The sequence below is a fragment of the Salmo trutta genome, chromosome 27, assembly GCF_901001165.1.
Source record: "Salmo trutta chromosome 27, fSalTru1.1, whole genome shotgun sequence".
In the NCBI taxonomy this organism is placed as follows: domain Eukaryota; kingdom Metazoa; phylum Chordata; class Actinopteri; order Salmoniformes; family Salmonidae; genus Salmo; species Salmo trutta.
The window spans coordinates 37,114,092-37,131,339 of NC_042983.1; the positions used below are offsets into that span (position 1 = coordinate 37,114,092).

Consider the following 17,248-nt stretch of genomic DNA (forward strand, 5'->3'; position numbering starts at 1 on the left):
CCCAGGCTGAGCACCGGTGGCTCCTATCTCCCTGTGTTTACATCTCCCTGACTACCTGTCTCTGTGTGTCCCCAGGCTGAGCACCGGTTGCTCCTGACTGGCACCCCTCTGCAGAACAACCTGCTGGAGCTGATGTCGCTGCTCAACTTCATCATGCCCTCCATGTTCTCCAGCAGCACCACGCAGATAGCCAAGATGTTCTCCATGGTAAGGTCAGGTTTAGGGTTAAAATATTTCGGTCACTTTCCCCAAATTCCCAGGGTTGGAAGATTTGAAGACAGTCTGAACATTCTCGTAATCTGGAGGGAATAAGCAGGAAATCTAGTATCCTCCAACCACGATTTATAGACAAACTGGGAGTTACCGGAATTTTGCAACACTAGTCAGGCTGGCAGAAGCTTGGATAGAGCGGATGGGGATCAAAACTGGGTTTCAAACCAAGCTTGTACCACACTCAGACCAGGGCCTGTCTTCGCAAAGCGTCTGAGTAGGAGTGCTGATCTAAGATCAGTTTTGCCTTTTAAATCGTAACAACTAACCCTTGATCAGTGCTCCTACTCGGAGACATTATCATGCCAGGACAAAAACCTGCCAACTTCAGCTTTTTACCACCTTATCTTTATCTCAAAGGTACTTTTTATTTCCGCCAACTGAGGTAATCATGATTGCGGTATTATGATTAAAAGTCCCACCAACGCCTCAGTATAAAATGTCTCCATTCATCTTACTGGCTTTGGCCCTCATTAAATCATGAACATTCTTATCTGACATCAAACTCCTCAGTCACAATACATTTTAATGCATTTACTCTCTCCATTAAAATTGAGGTATTTTGGTCCTTGAGCTGTTCATGCTTGTCACAGTAATGCTTTGCCTTTTAACCATTTTTAATGTTTTCTTCTCGACTTTGAGAGGTAAATATTTAAAGGCCCTTATATTTAGCTTAAAAATTATGGGTAATATGCATGCGATTTGTAGTTTATCGGTCTTCAGCCAAAAATAGCTGGTGGGGACTTTGAAAAGAGAGAGAGAGCGATGGTGTGATCACATTGGCTGGTGATGATACATTTACTTCAGTATTACACCTAATATTTATCCAAGGAATAATGCGCAATTATGCAAGCTGCTGCACTAGTCCTCTTCTGCTGGAGCCAGAAGCTATAGGTTACAGTATCTTGGACATTTATGTTGAGCATGTTTTACTACGATTATTCCTAGTTAACTGTCTTCTGCTACTATTAAAAAAAACAGTTAGCTGGGATGTTTTGCAGCAAGCTATCAATGTGCATGATACTGTATCTAACAAAGCAGAGTGATGGTAGGAAACAAAGATGAAACATTGATGGAAAAAAACTACTTTTTCAAATGCTCCTACAGAGGTCATCCAGGTCAGATTTACATTTTTTACATGATTTAGAAACCTTACAATTTGCTATTTCCAACGCACATACAAACTCTCAGGAAGAGGGCATGCGCTCTGTTTCAAAGTGGAGCGGCAGGTAGCCTAGTGGTTAGAGCGTTGAGACAGTAACCGAAAGGTTTCTAGATCGAGTCCCCGAGCTGACAAGGTAAAACTCTGTCGTTCTCCCGCTGAACAAGGCAATTAACCCACTGTTCCCCAGTAGGCCGTTATTGTAAATAAGAATTTGTTCTTAACTGCTTAAAAGTTAAATACATTTTTAAAAAGGCACCTTTTTTTTATGACAGGTTCCCATGACACTCAAGTTGATGGGAAAAATATTATATTTCATTATTCTTACTATAAAATATGTGTGTTGACTGATCAGCAGTACGTAAGTGTGTCGTAAATTTAGTTTGAACAAACTATTGACTTAATTTGGTGCAGTCATGTTTCCTGTAGACCAGGGTGTCCATGACTCTTTCCTTTTGTCTTATCGTTCTGAAGACCTGCCTAAACGAATTCAGAATGTGTATACAATGGATTTATTCAAATAGATGCACACCCCTATTCCTACTCAGAATGCGGGGAGATATAAAAGGCTTAGAATGTGGGGGGAAATCATCCCCTTTCACAGGTAACATACCAACAATGCTGTCTAAATGAGGTATTTGTGAATACGGACCTTGGTCCCACTCTTCATGTTTAGTCAGACTCGTACTGTAGAATGTGTTTTGATGGTGTTTATATTTTGATCTGTGGTAGAAATCCTATGAGGAGCAGAGTAGTTTCGAGAGGGACCGCATCGCCCAGGCTAAACTCATCATGAAACCTTTCATCCTCAGACGAGTCAAGAGTGAGGTAAGGACTCAGTGACTGGTTAAACTTAGAAATGTTGGATGGTTCACAATGTTACATTTTAAAGATATCTGTATGGGGTCGCAGGTAGCCTAGTGGTTAGAGCGTTGGGCCAGTAACCAAAAGGTTGCTGGATCGAATCCCCGAGCTGACAATGTCAAAATCTGTTGTTCTGCCCCTGAACAAGGCAGTTAACCGGTAGGCCGTCATTGTAAATAAGAATTTGTTCTTAACTGACTTGCCTAGTTTAAATTTAAATGTCTGTGTGCGTGTCTCAGGTTCTTAAGCTGCTGCCAGCGAAGGAGGAGAAGTTGTTATTCTGCCCAATGAGTGAGAAGCAGAAGCAGCTTTACCAGACCATGGTGGACAAGTTCAAGAAGTCTGCCATCGGAGAGAGTACGTACTGAACTGTAGGGAACAAGTACAGATCTAGGATCAGTTTCCCCTCCCTATTCCTAACTCCAACCATTTGTGGGGAAAATGTCAAATTGACCCAAAGTCAGGATCTAGTGGCAGTTTCACCCTACTCTGCATGTTACAGCAGTGCCGTGACAAATTGGTGCCTCGTAACTAGCACAATGTGATAGCAGATGAGATAACAACGCTTTGTGTGGTTGGTGTCTTACATCCTGTGTCTTCCATTTAACTAAACTGTTTCTCTCACTCACTCACACACACGGGTACCGTTGTTGCCAAAGCAATGCAATTATAGTACAGTAAAGCAATTGAATAGATCAGTTACATTAATTTATACATTTAATTCCGTTCAATTCAATAAATCTTTCACCCACCCACTCGCTCTCATTCTTTCCACGTGTGTAGAGAGAGAGCTGTGCAACGTGATGATGCAGCTGAGGAAGATGGCCAACCACCCTCTGCTCCACCGACAGTACTACACCACAGAGAGCCTGGAGGCCATGAGTCGCCTCATGCTCAAGGTTGTTGCTTCATTGGCCATTTTGTGTTTGTCTGTTTAGGTTTATTCAGTAAATAATAGATAAGTCCCTCTCCTACGTAGCCCTGTTACCACTCTTACCTGTTAAATCTCTGTTTATATTCGTCTCCTGTTTCCTCTCTATAATTGTTCTTTATGCCCCCATCCCCCTAGGAGCCGACCCATTTTGATGCGGACCCAGTGCTGATCCAAGAGGACATGGCTGTGATGTCTGACTTTGAGCTCCACAGGCTGTGCCAGCTGTACTCGTCCCTGGACAAATACCAGCTGGACAAAGACCTTCTACTGGACTCTGGGAAGTTTCACCTGCTCCAGACACTACTTGCCACGCTCAAGACCAAGGTAATGAGAGGAAGAGGGGGAGGGAGGATAGAAGAGGGGGAACCATGCTTTAGCTCCAGGTGAAATGTCATGGTCTCTTCACATCACTGAATACAGTCCTGATCTGTGCCTTGCTGTGCTCTAATAACAATAATACATGAGATTTCTATAGCGTTTTTCAAAGACTTAAACGTGCTGTCTCTGCAGGGAGACCGAGTAGTGCTCTTCAGTCAGTTCACCATGATGCTGGACATTGTAGAGGTTCTGCTCAAACACCTGGGCCACCGCTACATCAGACTGGACGGCTCCACGCCCATAGCAGACAGGTGCGCTTCAGTTGGGTTCAACTCGATGGCTTCCGTCCAACATTGTATGTAGTCTTTTGGCAGAGTGTAACTGGAGCCATGGTAATTCATCACATAAAGCTCCTAACTGGCAGTGGCCAATATTCAGAGACTGATGTTAGTGTTGTAGTAGTATATGTAGCGCTGGTACAGGAAAAGCAGAAAGCCATTGTTCTCCCCGGACCCACCTGTGTTTGGTGCAGGATCGTGCTGATTGACGACTACAACACGGACCCGGAAATCTTTGTGTTCCTGCTGTCGACGCGAGCCGGAGGCCTGGGTATCAACCTGACCTCGGCCAACGTGGTCATTATGCACGACATCGACTACAACCCTTACAACGACAAACAGGCTGAGGACCGTTGCCACAGACTAGGGCAGACCAGGTGAGAGACACGAGAGCCAGGGGCCTGGGTCAGGTGAGACGGACAGAAATGGGGGCCGACCAGGTGAGACACCAACACAGGGAGGGGGGGGGCAGGTGAGACAGTCCCCCCCCCTACTGACCCTAACCACATAATGAGGACGGACGGACGGACGGACGGAAGGAGAGGGCTGGGCTGCATTATTGGGTTTGGGTCAGTAGTGAGAGATGGCTTGCTTAGAGACAAGTCTCTAGAAGTAGTGACGATAAGAGTTGCCATGTGTTCACACAAAAAAACCTGGCAAGTTATGAGACAATACTACTGCTAAGGGAATGGACTCTTGTGATGAATGACTGGTGGTCAGTGTCTGTCCATGTCCTCCTACAGGACAGTCCAGGTGATCAAGCTGATCCAGGAGGACACCATAGAGGGCTGCATGCTGCAGCTGGGTCAGAAGAAACTCAAACTGGAGCAGGACATGACTGCTGCCGAGGAGGGTAAGGACCTAGCACACATACAGACGCACGCGTGACTCTCACTCCCACACTCAACCCAGTGTCCATGGTCTCTTTATGTAATAAATCACTATCACATGTTGAGAAATGGAATCATCACTTAATTGTTTCGTGTCTGTACCCAGGTGACGAGGGCACCATACCCGAGGACATGGCCTCTCTGCTCAAAGCATCACTGGGCCTGTGAGCATCTGGGGGATCCAGTCTGGAGCATCACACCCCAGGCACCACCGATTGACTGAAACTTGCCACGGATACTTGAATCCTCCTTCTGGAACTTTGTGTGTTTCCCTGCTCACACTACCCATGAGACATATGACTGAGACGTAGCTGTGCACTTCCAACAGTCTGGAATAGAGATGATATGAATGTCTTGAATGGATTGTTTGCCTCTGCTGACAGTGTCGTTGAGGCCATAGGCCACTCTGCTCTGTGCAGAACCTGGGGTGTATTCATTAGGAACCAAACGAAAGCAAAAGGGCCAAAATGGGGAAGGACTAACCTGAACTTGTCCATTTTAAGAAATGCTCGTTTTTTTTGCAAATCGTTTCCTGCTGCAAAATATTTTGCTATGGTTGTGCTGTAAAACCCATGTCAAAGCTGTAACTTGGCCGTTTGTAATTTTTTTTGTATGTCCCTGTTGCGACATCAACTGGGTTTGTCGAAACATTAAATAAAGATTTTAATATTTCTTTTTTGTTTCAATGGTTTATTTTAAAAGTACATTTGCAATCTTCATTTTGTCATGTCTGGCTATACTTCAACAGTAAGAAGGGAATAATCAACTCCCTTGTGCCTCACATCAGTACTTCCTGCATACACATTCCTCATTGCAGGGTAAGTTGTGGTTTGTGTTCAGTAAGCACGGAAATGCAAACGCATTTGAAACAAACATTTAAATGAGAATTGTTATTGGACCAATTCTAAGCTTCAGATCATTTATCCTGTTTTGTTCCTACTGAACTGGGCCCAGGTTTTAGAACTCTGTTGTAGGTCTGCTCTGGATCCACTTAGCGACGTTTGGGATGGCCTCCACCCGGTCAATCAGGCCACACAGGGCAGGATGGTGATCAGCAAAGCCCGGTCTCAGCACACTGAAGGTAGTGAAGCACACGTGGCAGTACAGATCAGCCCAGGTCTCCTGCACCAAACAGTATGGTAAGGTATGTCAGACTATGGTGGCCACATTGAGCAGGGCAGTTGGGGAAACTGACATGGCTTGGTCCCAGATCTGTGTATGCTATCCTGTCAACTCAAACAGTACAATTGGCAGGTTTCCATTGACCCGGGTTTATTCTACAAAAGCAATGTCGCAATGAAGAAAACAATTGTGACGGCAGATGAGACATTTTCTAAAGATCTACATTTTTATCTGTTATGGAAACTGATTTTCAAATTATTGCTGTACACTTTTGAAGGTATGCGAGGTAATCCCGTAACTCCACACTAATAAATGTAAAGTGTTGGTCCCATGTTTCATGAGCTGAAATACATCCTAAAAATGTTCCATACGCACAAAACGCTTATTATTCTCAGATTTTGTGCACATTTGTTGACATCCCTGTTAGTATATCTCCTTTGCCAAGATAATCCATCCACCTGACAGGTGTGGCATATCAAGAAGCTGATTAAACAGCATCAATTCACAGGTGCACCTTGTGCTGGGGGCATTAAAAGGCCACTAAAATGTGCATTTTTGTCACAACACAATGCCACAGATCAAGTTTTGCAGGAGCATGCAATTGGCATGCTGACTGCAGGAATGTCCACCAGAACTATTGCCAGAGAATGTTCATTCCTCTACTATACAGTAAGTCGCGCACCCCCACACCTTCCAGTACACTATACTACATAATTTCTCAACTTTTACTTTACCAGCAAAGGCATAGTCCTCTCTTTTTAACCAGCTGATGTTTAAGACAAATAAAACTCACCACTGTAACTGAGACTCTGTTACCTCCCTGTTGTGCAGTCGGTCTCTGCTGTCACTGTCTGTCACGCTTTCTGTCAGTCTGTCTGTGTTTCTCCTTGTTCTCCAAAAAAGTGTTAAACAAATCAAAATATATTTTAGGTTCTTCAAAGTAGCCACACTTTTGCCTTGACAGCTTTGCACACTTGGCATTCTCAACCAGCGTCACCTGGAATGCTTTTCCAACAGCCTTGAAGGAGGTCCCACAAATGCTGAGCACTTGTTGGCTGCTTTTCCTTAACTTTGCTTTCCAACTCATCCCAAACCATCTCAATTGGGTTGAGGCCAGGTCATTTGATGCAGCACTCCATCACTCTCCTTCTTGGTCAAATAGCCCTGACACCGCCTGGAGGTGCGTTGGGTCATTGTCCTGTTGAAAAACAAATGACAGTCCCACTAAGCGCAAACCAGATAGGATGGCGTATCGCTGCAGAATGCTGTGGTAGAAATGCTGGTTAAGTGTGCCTTGAATTCTAAATAAATCACTGAGTGTCACCAGCAAAGCATCCCCACACCATCACACCTCCTCCTCCATGCTTCACGGTGGGAGCCACACATGCGGATATCATCTGTTCACATACTCTTCTTTTCGGTTGGAACCAAAAATCTAATTTGGACTCATCAGTCCAAAGGACCCATTAACACCGGTCTAATGTCCATTGCTCGTGTTTCTTGGCCAAAGAAAGGTAGTGGTTTCTTTGCAGCAATTCGACCATGAAGTCCTGATTCACGCAGTATCCTCTGAACAGTTGATGTGTCTGTTACGAGATCTCGTGTGTGTGTATGTATATACATATACACACACACACTATATATATATATATATATAGTGTGTGTGTATGTATATACATATACACACACACACTAATATATATATATATATACACACACACACACAGTTGAAGTCAAGTTTACATACACCTTAGCCAAATACATTTAAACTCAGTTTTTTTCCCAATTCCTGACATTTAATCCTAGTAAAAATTCCCTGGCTTAGGTCAGTTAGGATCACCACTTTATTTTAAGAATGTGAAATGTCAGAATAATAGGAGTGATTTATTTCTTTCATCACATTCCCAGTGGGTCAGAAGTTTGGTAGCATTGCCTTTAAATTATTTAACTTGGGTCAAACGTTTCGGGTAGCCTTCCACAAGCTTCCCACAATAAGTGGGGTGAATTTTGGCCCATTCCTCCTGACAGCGCTGGTGTAACTGAGTCAGGTTTGTAGGCCTCCTTGCTCGCACACACTTTTTCAGTTCTGCCCACAAATTTTCTACGGGACTGAGGTCAGGGCTTTGTGATGGCCACTCCAATACATTGACTTTGTTGTCCTTAAGCCATTTTCCACAACTTTGGAAGTATGCCTGGGGTCATTGTCCATTTGGAAGACACATTTTTGACCAAGCTTTAACTTCCTGACTGATGTCTTGAGATGTTGCTTCAATATATCCACATAATTTCCTGCCTCATGATGCCATCTATTTTGTGAAGTGCACCAGTCCCTCCTGCAGCAAAGTACCCCCACAACATGATGCTGCCACCCCCGTGCTTCACGGTTGGGATGATGTTCTTCGGCTTGCAAGCCTCCCCCCTTTTCCTCCAAACATAACGATGGTCATTATTATTATTATTATTATTATTATTAGTAGTAGTATTCTACCTTTATTTCAACAAGGAACACAGACTGAGACCAAGGTTTCTTTTACAGCTGGTCCCTGCGTATACATCTTTACACATACATACATTATGGCCAAACAGTTCTATTTTTAGCGCCTCCCGGGTGGCGCAGTGGTCGAAGGCTGTGCCACCAGAGATTCTGGGTTCGAGCCCAGGCTCTGTTGCAGCCGGCCGCGACCAGGAGGCCCAAGGGGCGGCGTACAATTGGCCCAGCGTCGTCCGGGTTAGGGAGGTTTTGGCCGGCAGGGATATCCTTGTCTCATCGCGCACTAGCGACTCCTGTGGCGGGCCGGGCGCAGTGCACGCTGACCAGGTCGCCAGGTGTACGGTGTTTCCTCTGACACATTGGTGCGGCTGACTTTCGGGTTGGATGTGCATTGTGCATTGCATCATCCCAACCGTGAAGCACGGGGGTGGCAGCATCATGTTGTGGGGGTACTTTTCTGCAGGAGAGACTGGTGCACTTGGGTTGGGTTGTGTTTCGTAGGACGCATGGCTCTTGACCTTCGCCTCTCCCGAGTCCGTACGGGAGTTGCAGCAATGAGACAAGACTAACTACTACCAATTACATACCACTAAGTTGGGGAGAAAAAAGGGGGTAAAAAGAAAATTTAAAAAAGGTCATATTTTTGTTTCATCAGAGCAGAGGACATTCTCCAAAAAGTACGATCTTTGTCCCCATGTGCAGTTGCAAACCGTAGTCTGACTTTTTTATGGCGGTTTTGGAGCAGTGGCTTCTTCCTTGCTGAGTGGCCTTTCAGGTTATGTCGATATAGGACTCGTTTTACTGTGGATATAGATACTTTTGTACCTGTTTCCTCCAGCATCTTCTCAAGGTCCTTTGCTGTTGTTCTGGGATTGATTTGTACTTTTCGCACCAAAGTACGTTTATCTCTAGGAGACAGAACTCCTTCCTGAGCGTTGTGACGGCTGCGTGGTCCCATGGTGTTTATACTTGCGTACTGTTGTTTGTACAGATGAACGTGGTACCTTCAGGCGATTGGAAATTGCTCCCAAGGATGAACCAGACTTGTGGAGATCTACAATTGTTTTTGAGGTCTTGGCTGATTTCTTTTGATTTTCCCATGATGTCAAGCAAAGAGACACTGAGTTTGAAGGTAGGCCTTGAAATACATCCACAGGTACACCTCCAATTGACTCAAACTATGTCAATTAGCCTATCAGAAGCTTCTAAAGCCATGATATCATTTTCAAAGCTGTTTAAAGGCACAGTCAACTTAGTGTATGTAAACTTCTGACCCACTGGAATTGTGATACAGTGAATTATAAGTGAAATAATCTGTCTGAACAATTGTTGGTAAAATTACTTGGGTCATGCACAAAGTAGATGTCCTAACCGACTTGCCAAAACTATACTTTGTTAACAAGAAATTTGTGGAGTGGTTGAAAAACATGTTTTAATGACTCCAACCTAAGTGTATGTAAACTTCCGACTTCAACTCTCTCTCTCTCTCGATATAGATCTATCTATATCATAACAGACACATCAACATCCACTGTTGAGTAAAAAGTACCAGTCAAAAGTTTGGACACTTACTCATTCCAGGTTATTTGTATTTTCTTTTTACATTTCAAAGTTCTTGAAATTTTTTGGATTGACTGACCTTCATGTCTTGAAGTAATGATGGTCTGTTGTTTCTCTTTGCTTATTTTAGCTGTTCTTGCCAAGAGTGTGCAAAGCTGTCATCAAGGCAAAGGGTGACAACTTTGAAGAATCTCAAATATATTTAGATTTAACGCTTTTTTTGGTTACTACATGAAGTGTTATATCATAGTTTTGATGTCATCACTATTATTCTACAATGTAGACAATAGTAAAATAAAGAAAAACCCTTGAATGAGTTGGTGTGTCCAAACATTAGGAGGACCGGTTCATTGTAATGGTTGGAATGGTACCAAACATCCAACACATGGGAATAACTATGTTCCATTGATGCCGTTACAATGACCCAGTCATCCTAGAGCTCCTCACACTATTTAGATGTCTCGTGAGTCATGTTAACAAACCGATGTCATTGGCCAAAATTATGGGACTGAATTACAGTGGAGAGCCCCCCTCCTTTCAACTTACCGAATCACCCACTAACCACTCCCTGTCTCCCAAATGACACTGGAGATGGTCCAGTAACTTGGGGGCGTGGCTTTGGAAAAGCATGTCAATCTTCTGTGTCTGCAGAACAAAATGGATCTCACTCAGATGAGCACTGTGAATCATGCAGAGGCTGAGCCCCACTGTGGTTTAAACTAAAGTCACTATTAATGACTTGATTTCTTGGGATGGGTTTCCCTGACCAAAAAAACGTCTGTCCTGGAAAAAAACAAATGGAGATTCTCCATTGAGAATGCTATTTATTCGAGGATTGGTCGTAAGTGTACAGTGTCCTAGACACAGATTGTTATGAATAATTGTCAATTTGTAAGTCGCTCTGGATAAGAGCGTCTGCTAAATGACTTAAATGTAAATGCATTGTCAAACACTTCATGAACACACCTCTGGTCCAATCCAAAATGGACCACTAGACCCTATGCACTTGTTGAGATCTGGGAGAATTAGCTAGTAGCTCTACCTTGCCCTCTGATAGGCTAGCACTAGATGGAGGTTTTCGCATATCAGATCTTCATAACTGCATAGGGCATACAGTGCACTTGGAAGGTATTCAAACCCCTTGACTTTTTCCACATTTTGTTAAGTTAGATTTATTTTTAAATGGATTAAATAGAACATTTTCCTCAATCTACACACAATACCCCATATTGACAAAGCAAAAAACTTGTATAAATCTTTGCACATTTATATATAAATGAAATACCTTATTTACGTAAGTATTAAGACCCTTTGCTATGAGACTTGAAATTGAGCTCAGGTGCATCCTGTTAACATTGACCATCCTTGATGTTTCTACAACTTGATTGGAGTCCACCTGTGGTAAATTCAATTGATTGGACATGATTTGGAAAGGCACTCATGTCTATATAAGCTCCCACAGTTGACAGTGGTGCATGTCAGAGCAAAAACCAAACTATGAGGTTGAAGGAATTGTCTGTAGAGCTCCAAGACAGGATTGTATTGAGACACAGATCTGGGGAAGGGTACCAAGACATTTCTGCAGCATTGAAGGTCCCAAAGAACACAATGGCCTCCATCATTCTTAAATGAAAGGAGTTTGGAACCACCAAGACTCTTCCTCGAGCTGGACGCCCGGTCAGGGAGAAGACCAAGAACCCCATGGTAATTCTAACAGAGCTCCAGAGTTCCTCTGTGAAGATGGAAGAACCTTCCAGAAGGACAACCATCTCTGCAGCACTCCACCAAATCAGGCCTTTATGGTAGTGGCCAGATGGAAGCCACTCCTCAGTAAAAGGCACATGACAGCCCGCTTTGAGTTTGCCAAAAGAAACAAGATTCTCTGGTCTGATGAAACCAAGATTGAACTCTTTGGCCTGAATGCCAAGAGTCACATCTGGAGGAAACCTGGCACCATCCCTACGGTGAAGCATGGTGGTGGCAGCATCATGCTGTGGGGATGTTTTTTAGCGGCAGGGACTGGGAGACTAGTCAGGATCAAGAGAGAGATGAATGGAGCAAAGTACAGAGAGATCCTTGATGAAAACCTGCTCCAGAGCGCTCAGGACCTCAGACTGCGGCGAAGGTTCACCTTCCAACAGGACAACAACCCTAAGCACACAGCCAAGACAATGCAGGAGTGGCTTTGGGACAAGTCTCAATGTCCTTGAATGTCCCAGTCAGAGCCTGGACTTGAACCCGATCTAACATCTCTGGAGAGACCTGAAAATAGCTGTGTAGCGACGCTCCCCATCCAACCTGACAGAGCTTGAGAAGAATGGGAGAAACTCCCCAAATACAGGTGTGCCAAGCTTGTAGCGTCATACCCAAGAAGACTCGAGGCTGTAATAGCAGCCAAAGGTGCTTCAACAAAGTACTGAGTAAAGGGTCTGAACTTATGTAAGTGTGATATTTCTAGTTTTATGAATTAGAAAAAAATGTATACAAACCAGTTTTTTCTTTGTCATTATGGGGTATTGTGTGTAAGGAAAAAAACGATTTAATCAATTTTAGAATAAAGCTGTAACGTAACAAAATGTGGAAAAGGTCACAGGGTCTGAATACTTTCCGAATTCACTGTAAGTGTCCATTTGGGATTGGGTGTCTGTGCCTTTCCTACTTTGATCTGTGGGTTGTCCTCTCTCCATGGGATTAAGAGGGTGAAGTCGTTGAGGGTATCAACCAGAGCGTCTGCCTGGGCCTCGGCTAGTTTGCTGTTACCCACAAGCCCTGGGGGAAAAAAACAGTTGTTACTAAAGCACAGTGGCTACCGAGTTCCCAAGCATTTTATGTTCCTCTCTTGCCTTTTAATTTCATTAAATGCAAGAGGAGAACAGAATGCTCTGGAATATCCTCTACTTCTTGCTACTTGACCTGTTTCACCATAACAAGCTTATTAAATATATTGTTAGAGATCCAGTGCAGTTTCCTGTGTTGTGTGTGTGTATATATATTTCCACACTATGAGGCTGCAATAATACTGTGAAAATTAATGATAATGCCCTTTTAGTGTAAGAGCTGTTTGAAAAGACTGCCTGACATGTCACCCTGTTTTTGGGGGGGTGGAGTTTTGGCCTGCCTGGAGACATCCCCAGGTAGTAAATGATTTAATAGACCAATAAGAAAGTTCTAAACCTCTCTGCCAATAACAGCTAGTTTTCCCTCCCCCCACTCAGTCTAGTCCAAGCTAAATTATTGCTTGAGAAATTGGTCTTGCTAAGAAGCTATTTTTCTTTCTTTTTTACAATTTTGATTGAAAACAATCGCAGTAAGGTACTCGATCGTTAACCAGAAATTATTTGATATTGAGATAAAAATGTGCAGTAGGGGGCCTTTAAGATCTGAGCTGTGCATGTTGGGGAATACATTTACATTTACATTTTACTAGTCATTACTAGCATACAGTAGTTGGCTACCGTTGAAATACAGGATTATAATATAAGACACATCTCCGTCACTATGGAGGACCGAGCCTTCTGCTCCCTTGCCCCAAGTCTATGGAATGCTCTCCCTGGCCATCTGAGAGTCACTGCATCAATCTGAACTTTTAAAAACAGGCCATAAAACACATTTCTACAGACTCTTTCTTATAGTCCTAATCCTTTTAGCACCTAACCTATTATTGCTATTTCCTGCCTTTTATTCAAAATGGTTTTTGTTGTTTTGTTTTTTTTATAATTATTTTTGCCTATGTAGAGCTTTGAGAACACTGTAATGAAAAGCAATTTACAATTTAAATGTATTAGTCTATATTATTAGTATTATTATTATTATTATTACCTGCTTCCTTTGCCAGGAACCGTGCAATGGCCAGACTCTGGATCAGAGGGACCCCATTCACCTCTAGCACTGGGAGCTTTCCTAATGGAAAGGCTGAGAGAGTGTTAATAAGTACGCTGTTGTTCATCATCAACACTTCTAACCAGAAGATAGAAAATATCAGTGTTGTGTTCGAGACCACCTAAAGTCAGACCGATTTCAAGACCGGAGCAAATCGATTCTGAGTCGAAACCAAGACCGTGAGGGGGGCAAGGGGACCAAGACCGAGTCAAGACCAGAAAAATGTGAGTCCAATTCAAGACCACGATTGTAATTTTGTCAAATCGCCACCATAAGAGGTAAAAATGTCTAATATTTCTGTGTTCATATTTCAAAAGAACATATGGATTCTTTATACATTCAGAATGGTGAAAAAATGCATGCTGGGGACAAATAGTCACTTAACAAATGATCACTGACCCAAACGGGTCTATAATAGTTTAAAAAATAGACCAAACATGTTACAACTTCCCCCAATCTCCCCTTACTAATAGTGAGTGTGCAACTTTCAAACAATTTCCCAAGTGCAGTAATTTGTATTGTTTTTATTTCACCTTTATTTAACCAGGTAGGCTAGTTGAGAACATGTTCTCATTTACAACTGCGACCTGATGCGATGAGTAAAGTAAGTCCAGGTCCAGTTTTAATAGGCCATAAGATATGTCATAAAACCCTTACAAAAAAAGATTGCCGTTTTGAAAATGCAGTAACGGCAGTTGACTGGTATTTTGGACGCAGTAATTGCAGAATAACTGCAGTTGAATTGAAGCTTTACTGCATTCTAACTGCAGTTACACTGCAAAATTACTGCAGTAAAAATACATTATTTTGGACTCGGTATTTGCCGCAAACTGCAGTTATACTGCACTCTGACTGCAATCTTTTTTCGTAATTTAAAGGTTGAGGATATTTTGACTAACGGTTTTAAGAAGTAACTGAATGGGAGCTGATAATTCTTAGTTTTTTTACTGGGCTGGTCTCTGGAAGAAATTAGGAGTCCTCAGTATCTAGGTTTCCATCCAATTGACGACAGATTTTCATGCGAATATTCTAAAATCAGCATAAAGAAAATATGCCCATTTTCCCTCCAGTGGTGTGTTTCCACCAAACTGATTTGTACCGAATACAAATCTAAAGTTCAATGTGTTTCCATCGCATTTTCAACTACGGATAGTTCTGTCCCCCCCAAAAAAGGTTGCGTTAAATACCAAATATGCCGACTCTGGTTGATGCGCTCTAGCCAACAGCTCGCAGATACAGTGCAGGAATGGTAGTCTACATGATCAGATTGTGGATAAGAGCGAGAGTATTTGTCAAACGGCAGTCAAACATTTACATTTTAGTCATTTAGCAGACGCTCTTATCCAGAGCGACTTACAGTAGTGAATGCATACATTTCATGCCTTTTTTGTTTGTTGTACTGGCACCCCGTGGGAATCGAACCCACAACCCTGGCGTTGCACACACCATGCTGGCGTTGCACACACCATGCTGGCGTTGCACACACCATGCTGGCGTTGCACACACCATGCTCTACCAACTGAGCCACGGGGAAGACAATTGCTGTAATTGCTGCCAAAGGTGCTTCACAAAGGACTGAAAACATCGACCATCATGTCACCAGAATTAAGGCCCTCGATATTTATTGGAAAGCAGCATCAAGGTCATAGCGTGCACTTTCAACACCCTGTCAAATTCATAAAGAACTTAATCTGTAGCCTAATAAACTGCATGGTTTCCGGAGTCCTAGTGGTAGGACCACACACCATATGGTTTGCTTTGATATGAGGGTTATTATATTGAAACGACCCTGGGTTTATAAGCGCGGAAATCGACTCTGTCGTTCATGCTGTTTCATTACAATATCATTAATTGCGCAAAAAGGCGTTTCCAACGCTATTTCTCGCATATTTCATTTTACTAACACAAAAAGATCCCACCATGTCTAATGAACAAATTATTCGTAAGAAAATTATACAATTGTACCGAAACTTCCCTGTTTCCATCACTGCTGTCTTCATTTTTTTATATATATATACGATATGACTTCACTCTCATGAAAACTGGATAGAAACGTACTGACCGAGTAAAAATGTATCCGACAACGAGATTGAGACCGAGTCTCACTGGTCACAGACGTCAGTTCAACGTTTAGTGTTGATGTACATTTGCTTGAGTTGTAAACTAACGTGAATTCAACAAATATTTCACCATGTTATTGCATTTAAGTTAAAAGTTGGGTGAAAATACTAAATTCCCTTACGTTGGTGACTTTTTCACCCTTGATTCAAACTTTCCCCCCGAGTTGGTAGCTATAACACTGGAAATGGATGCCATACCAGGGTAAATAGGGTCATGTTCATCAAGTCCATACAGTCGCATATCGATTTGTTTCTTATAGCTCCTCTATTAGCGCATAACTGCTCAGTAGCTAATTGTCTGTCAATGTTGTTGAAGTGGTCTGGTTACTAAAACATTACCCACTCTTCTTAATCAATGGCCAGTCTTTCCACTCTACCCGCCGATCCTCGAAGGCTATTCCAGCATAGGCAAAGATATACCGAGACAGTTCTGCTCTACCTCGCATGTTGAAATAGGTGAGCTTGTAGGATTGCATTGTCATTGCTCCTGCTGAGTTGGAATGCAGTTTGAAAGGTTATCCAGTGCAATTCTGAGTGAGGATAAGGGTTCCACCCCTGAACTGAGACCTGGTGAACCATATGTGTATGAATAAGGCGACTTCGGAAAAAACGAAGTACACACCCCCTCATAGAATATTCATGAGTTTATTAAAAGCCTAGGTTGGCAGCAAAAACAATGAATTAGACTGTGTGAGTGTGACAGGAATTAGACTGCTAAAATGCAGAACTTATCCTGAAGTTAGCATGCCAATAGAACAAACTCAACTACAACTGAACAAAGTTGGCTTGCACATGAATGAAGATGGTACCGACAGACACGACAGCTCTGCTTCTAGCTCCTAAGCAACTTTGCAGTATTTCGTTTTTTTGTGTGTTATTTCTTACATTAGCCCAGAATGTTTTTTGTGTTATTACATACAGCCATAAATAACTTTTGGATATCAAAGCGGCCGTAACTCACAAGCATTACGACCTGAAATACAACTTTCCCTAATTGGATCCTTAGGACAATTGAACTTATGCCAGAGGCTGCTCCAAGACACAACCGGCGGAGAAGAGGTATTCAGAGTGGACTTCTAGTTCGACTCAGGAGGCGTGCACACCATCCACCACTTCAGAGTATATTACTCGCTAATGTTCAGTCCCTGGCCAATAAAGTAGACGAGCTCAGGGCGAGGATCTCCTTCCAGAGAGACATCAGGGAGTGAAACATACTCTGTTTCACGGAATCATGGCTGTCTCCGGCTATAGTGTCCCCGTCCATACAACCAGCTGGATTCTCGGTACATCGCGCAGACAG

General features: G+C 42.9%; 2 protein-coding genes across 8 annotated transcripts in view; one reads left to right on the top strand and one right to left on the bottom strand.

Moving 5' to 3' along the window:
* The window catches only part of LOC115164975 (SWI/SNF-related matrix-associated actin-dependent regulator of chromatin subfamily A containing DEAD/H box 1A), a 27,605-nt gene extending 22,156 nt beyond the window's left edge, over positions 1 to 5,449 (top strand). For all 3 annotated transcript variants that reach the window (XM_029717950.1, XM_029717949.1, XM_029717951.1), the window contains 9 exons: positions 76 to 207; positions 2,165 to 2,260; positions 2,536 to 2,653; positions 3,080 to 3,195; positions 3,366 to 3,554; positions 3,741 to 3,859; positions 4,081 to 4,263; positions 4,630 to 4,739; positions 4,883 to 5,449. In XM_029717950.1, coding sequence (XP_029573810.1) covers positions 76 to 207; positions 2,165 to 2,260; positions 2,536 to 2,653; positions 3,080 to 3,195; positions 3,366 to 3,554; positions 3,741 to 3,859; positions 4,081 to 4,263; positions 4,630 to 4,739; positions 4,883 to 4,944 — 1,125 coding nt within the window. In that variant the 3' untranslated portion in view covers positions 4,945 to 5,449. The remainder of the gene's footprint in view (positions 1 to 75; positions 208 to 2,164; positions 2,261 to 2,535; positions 2,654 to 3,079; positions 3,196 to 3,365; positions 3,555 to 3,740; positions 3,860 to 4,080; positions 4,264 to 4,629; positions 4,740 to 4,882) is intronic.
* LOC115164976 (hematopoietic prostaglandin D synthase) lies at positions 5,446 to 16,537 on the bottom strand. 5 transcript variants are annotated; one of them, XM_029717953.1, is made up of 5 exons: positions 16,292 to 16,537; positions 13,769 to 13,849; positions 12,609 to 12,718; positions 10,496 to 10,594; positions 5,446 to 5,898 (listed from the first exon to the last, which is right to left on the bottom strand). In XM_029717953.1, exons 1-5 carry the CDS (start codon positions 16,428 to 16,430, stop codon positions 5,734 to 5,736), a joined length of 594 nt encoding a protein of 197 aa, XP_029573813.1. In that variant the 5' UTR covers positions 16,431 to 16,537; the 3' UTR covers positions 5,446 to 5,733. The 5 variants fall into 5 exon arrangements, with proteins under 5 accessions (XP_029573813.1, XP_029573817.1, XP_029573815.1 ...); XM_029717957.1 differs by having other exon boundaries at positions 5,446 to 5,851; positions 13,769 to 13,861; XM_029717955.1 differs by having other exon boundaries at positions 13,769 to 13,861; positions 16,388 to 16,536.
* Positions 16,538 to 17,248: the final 711 nt, after the last annotated feature.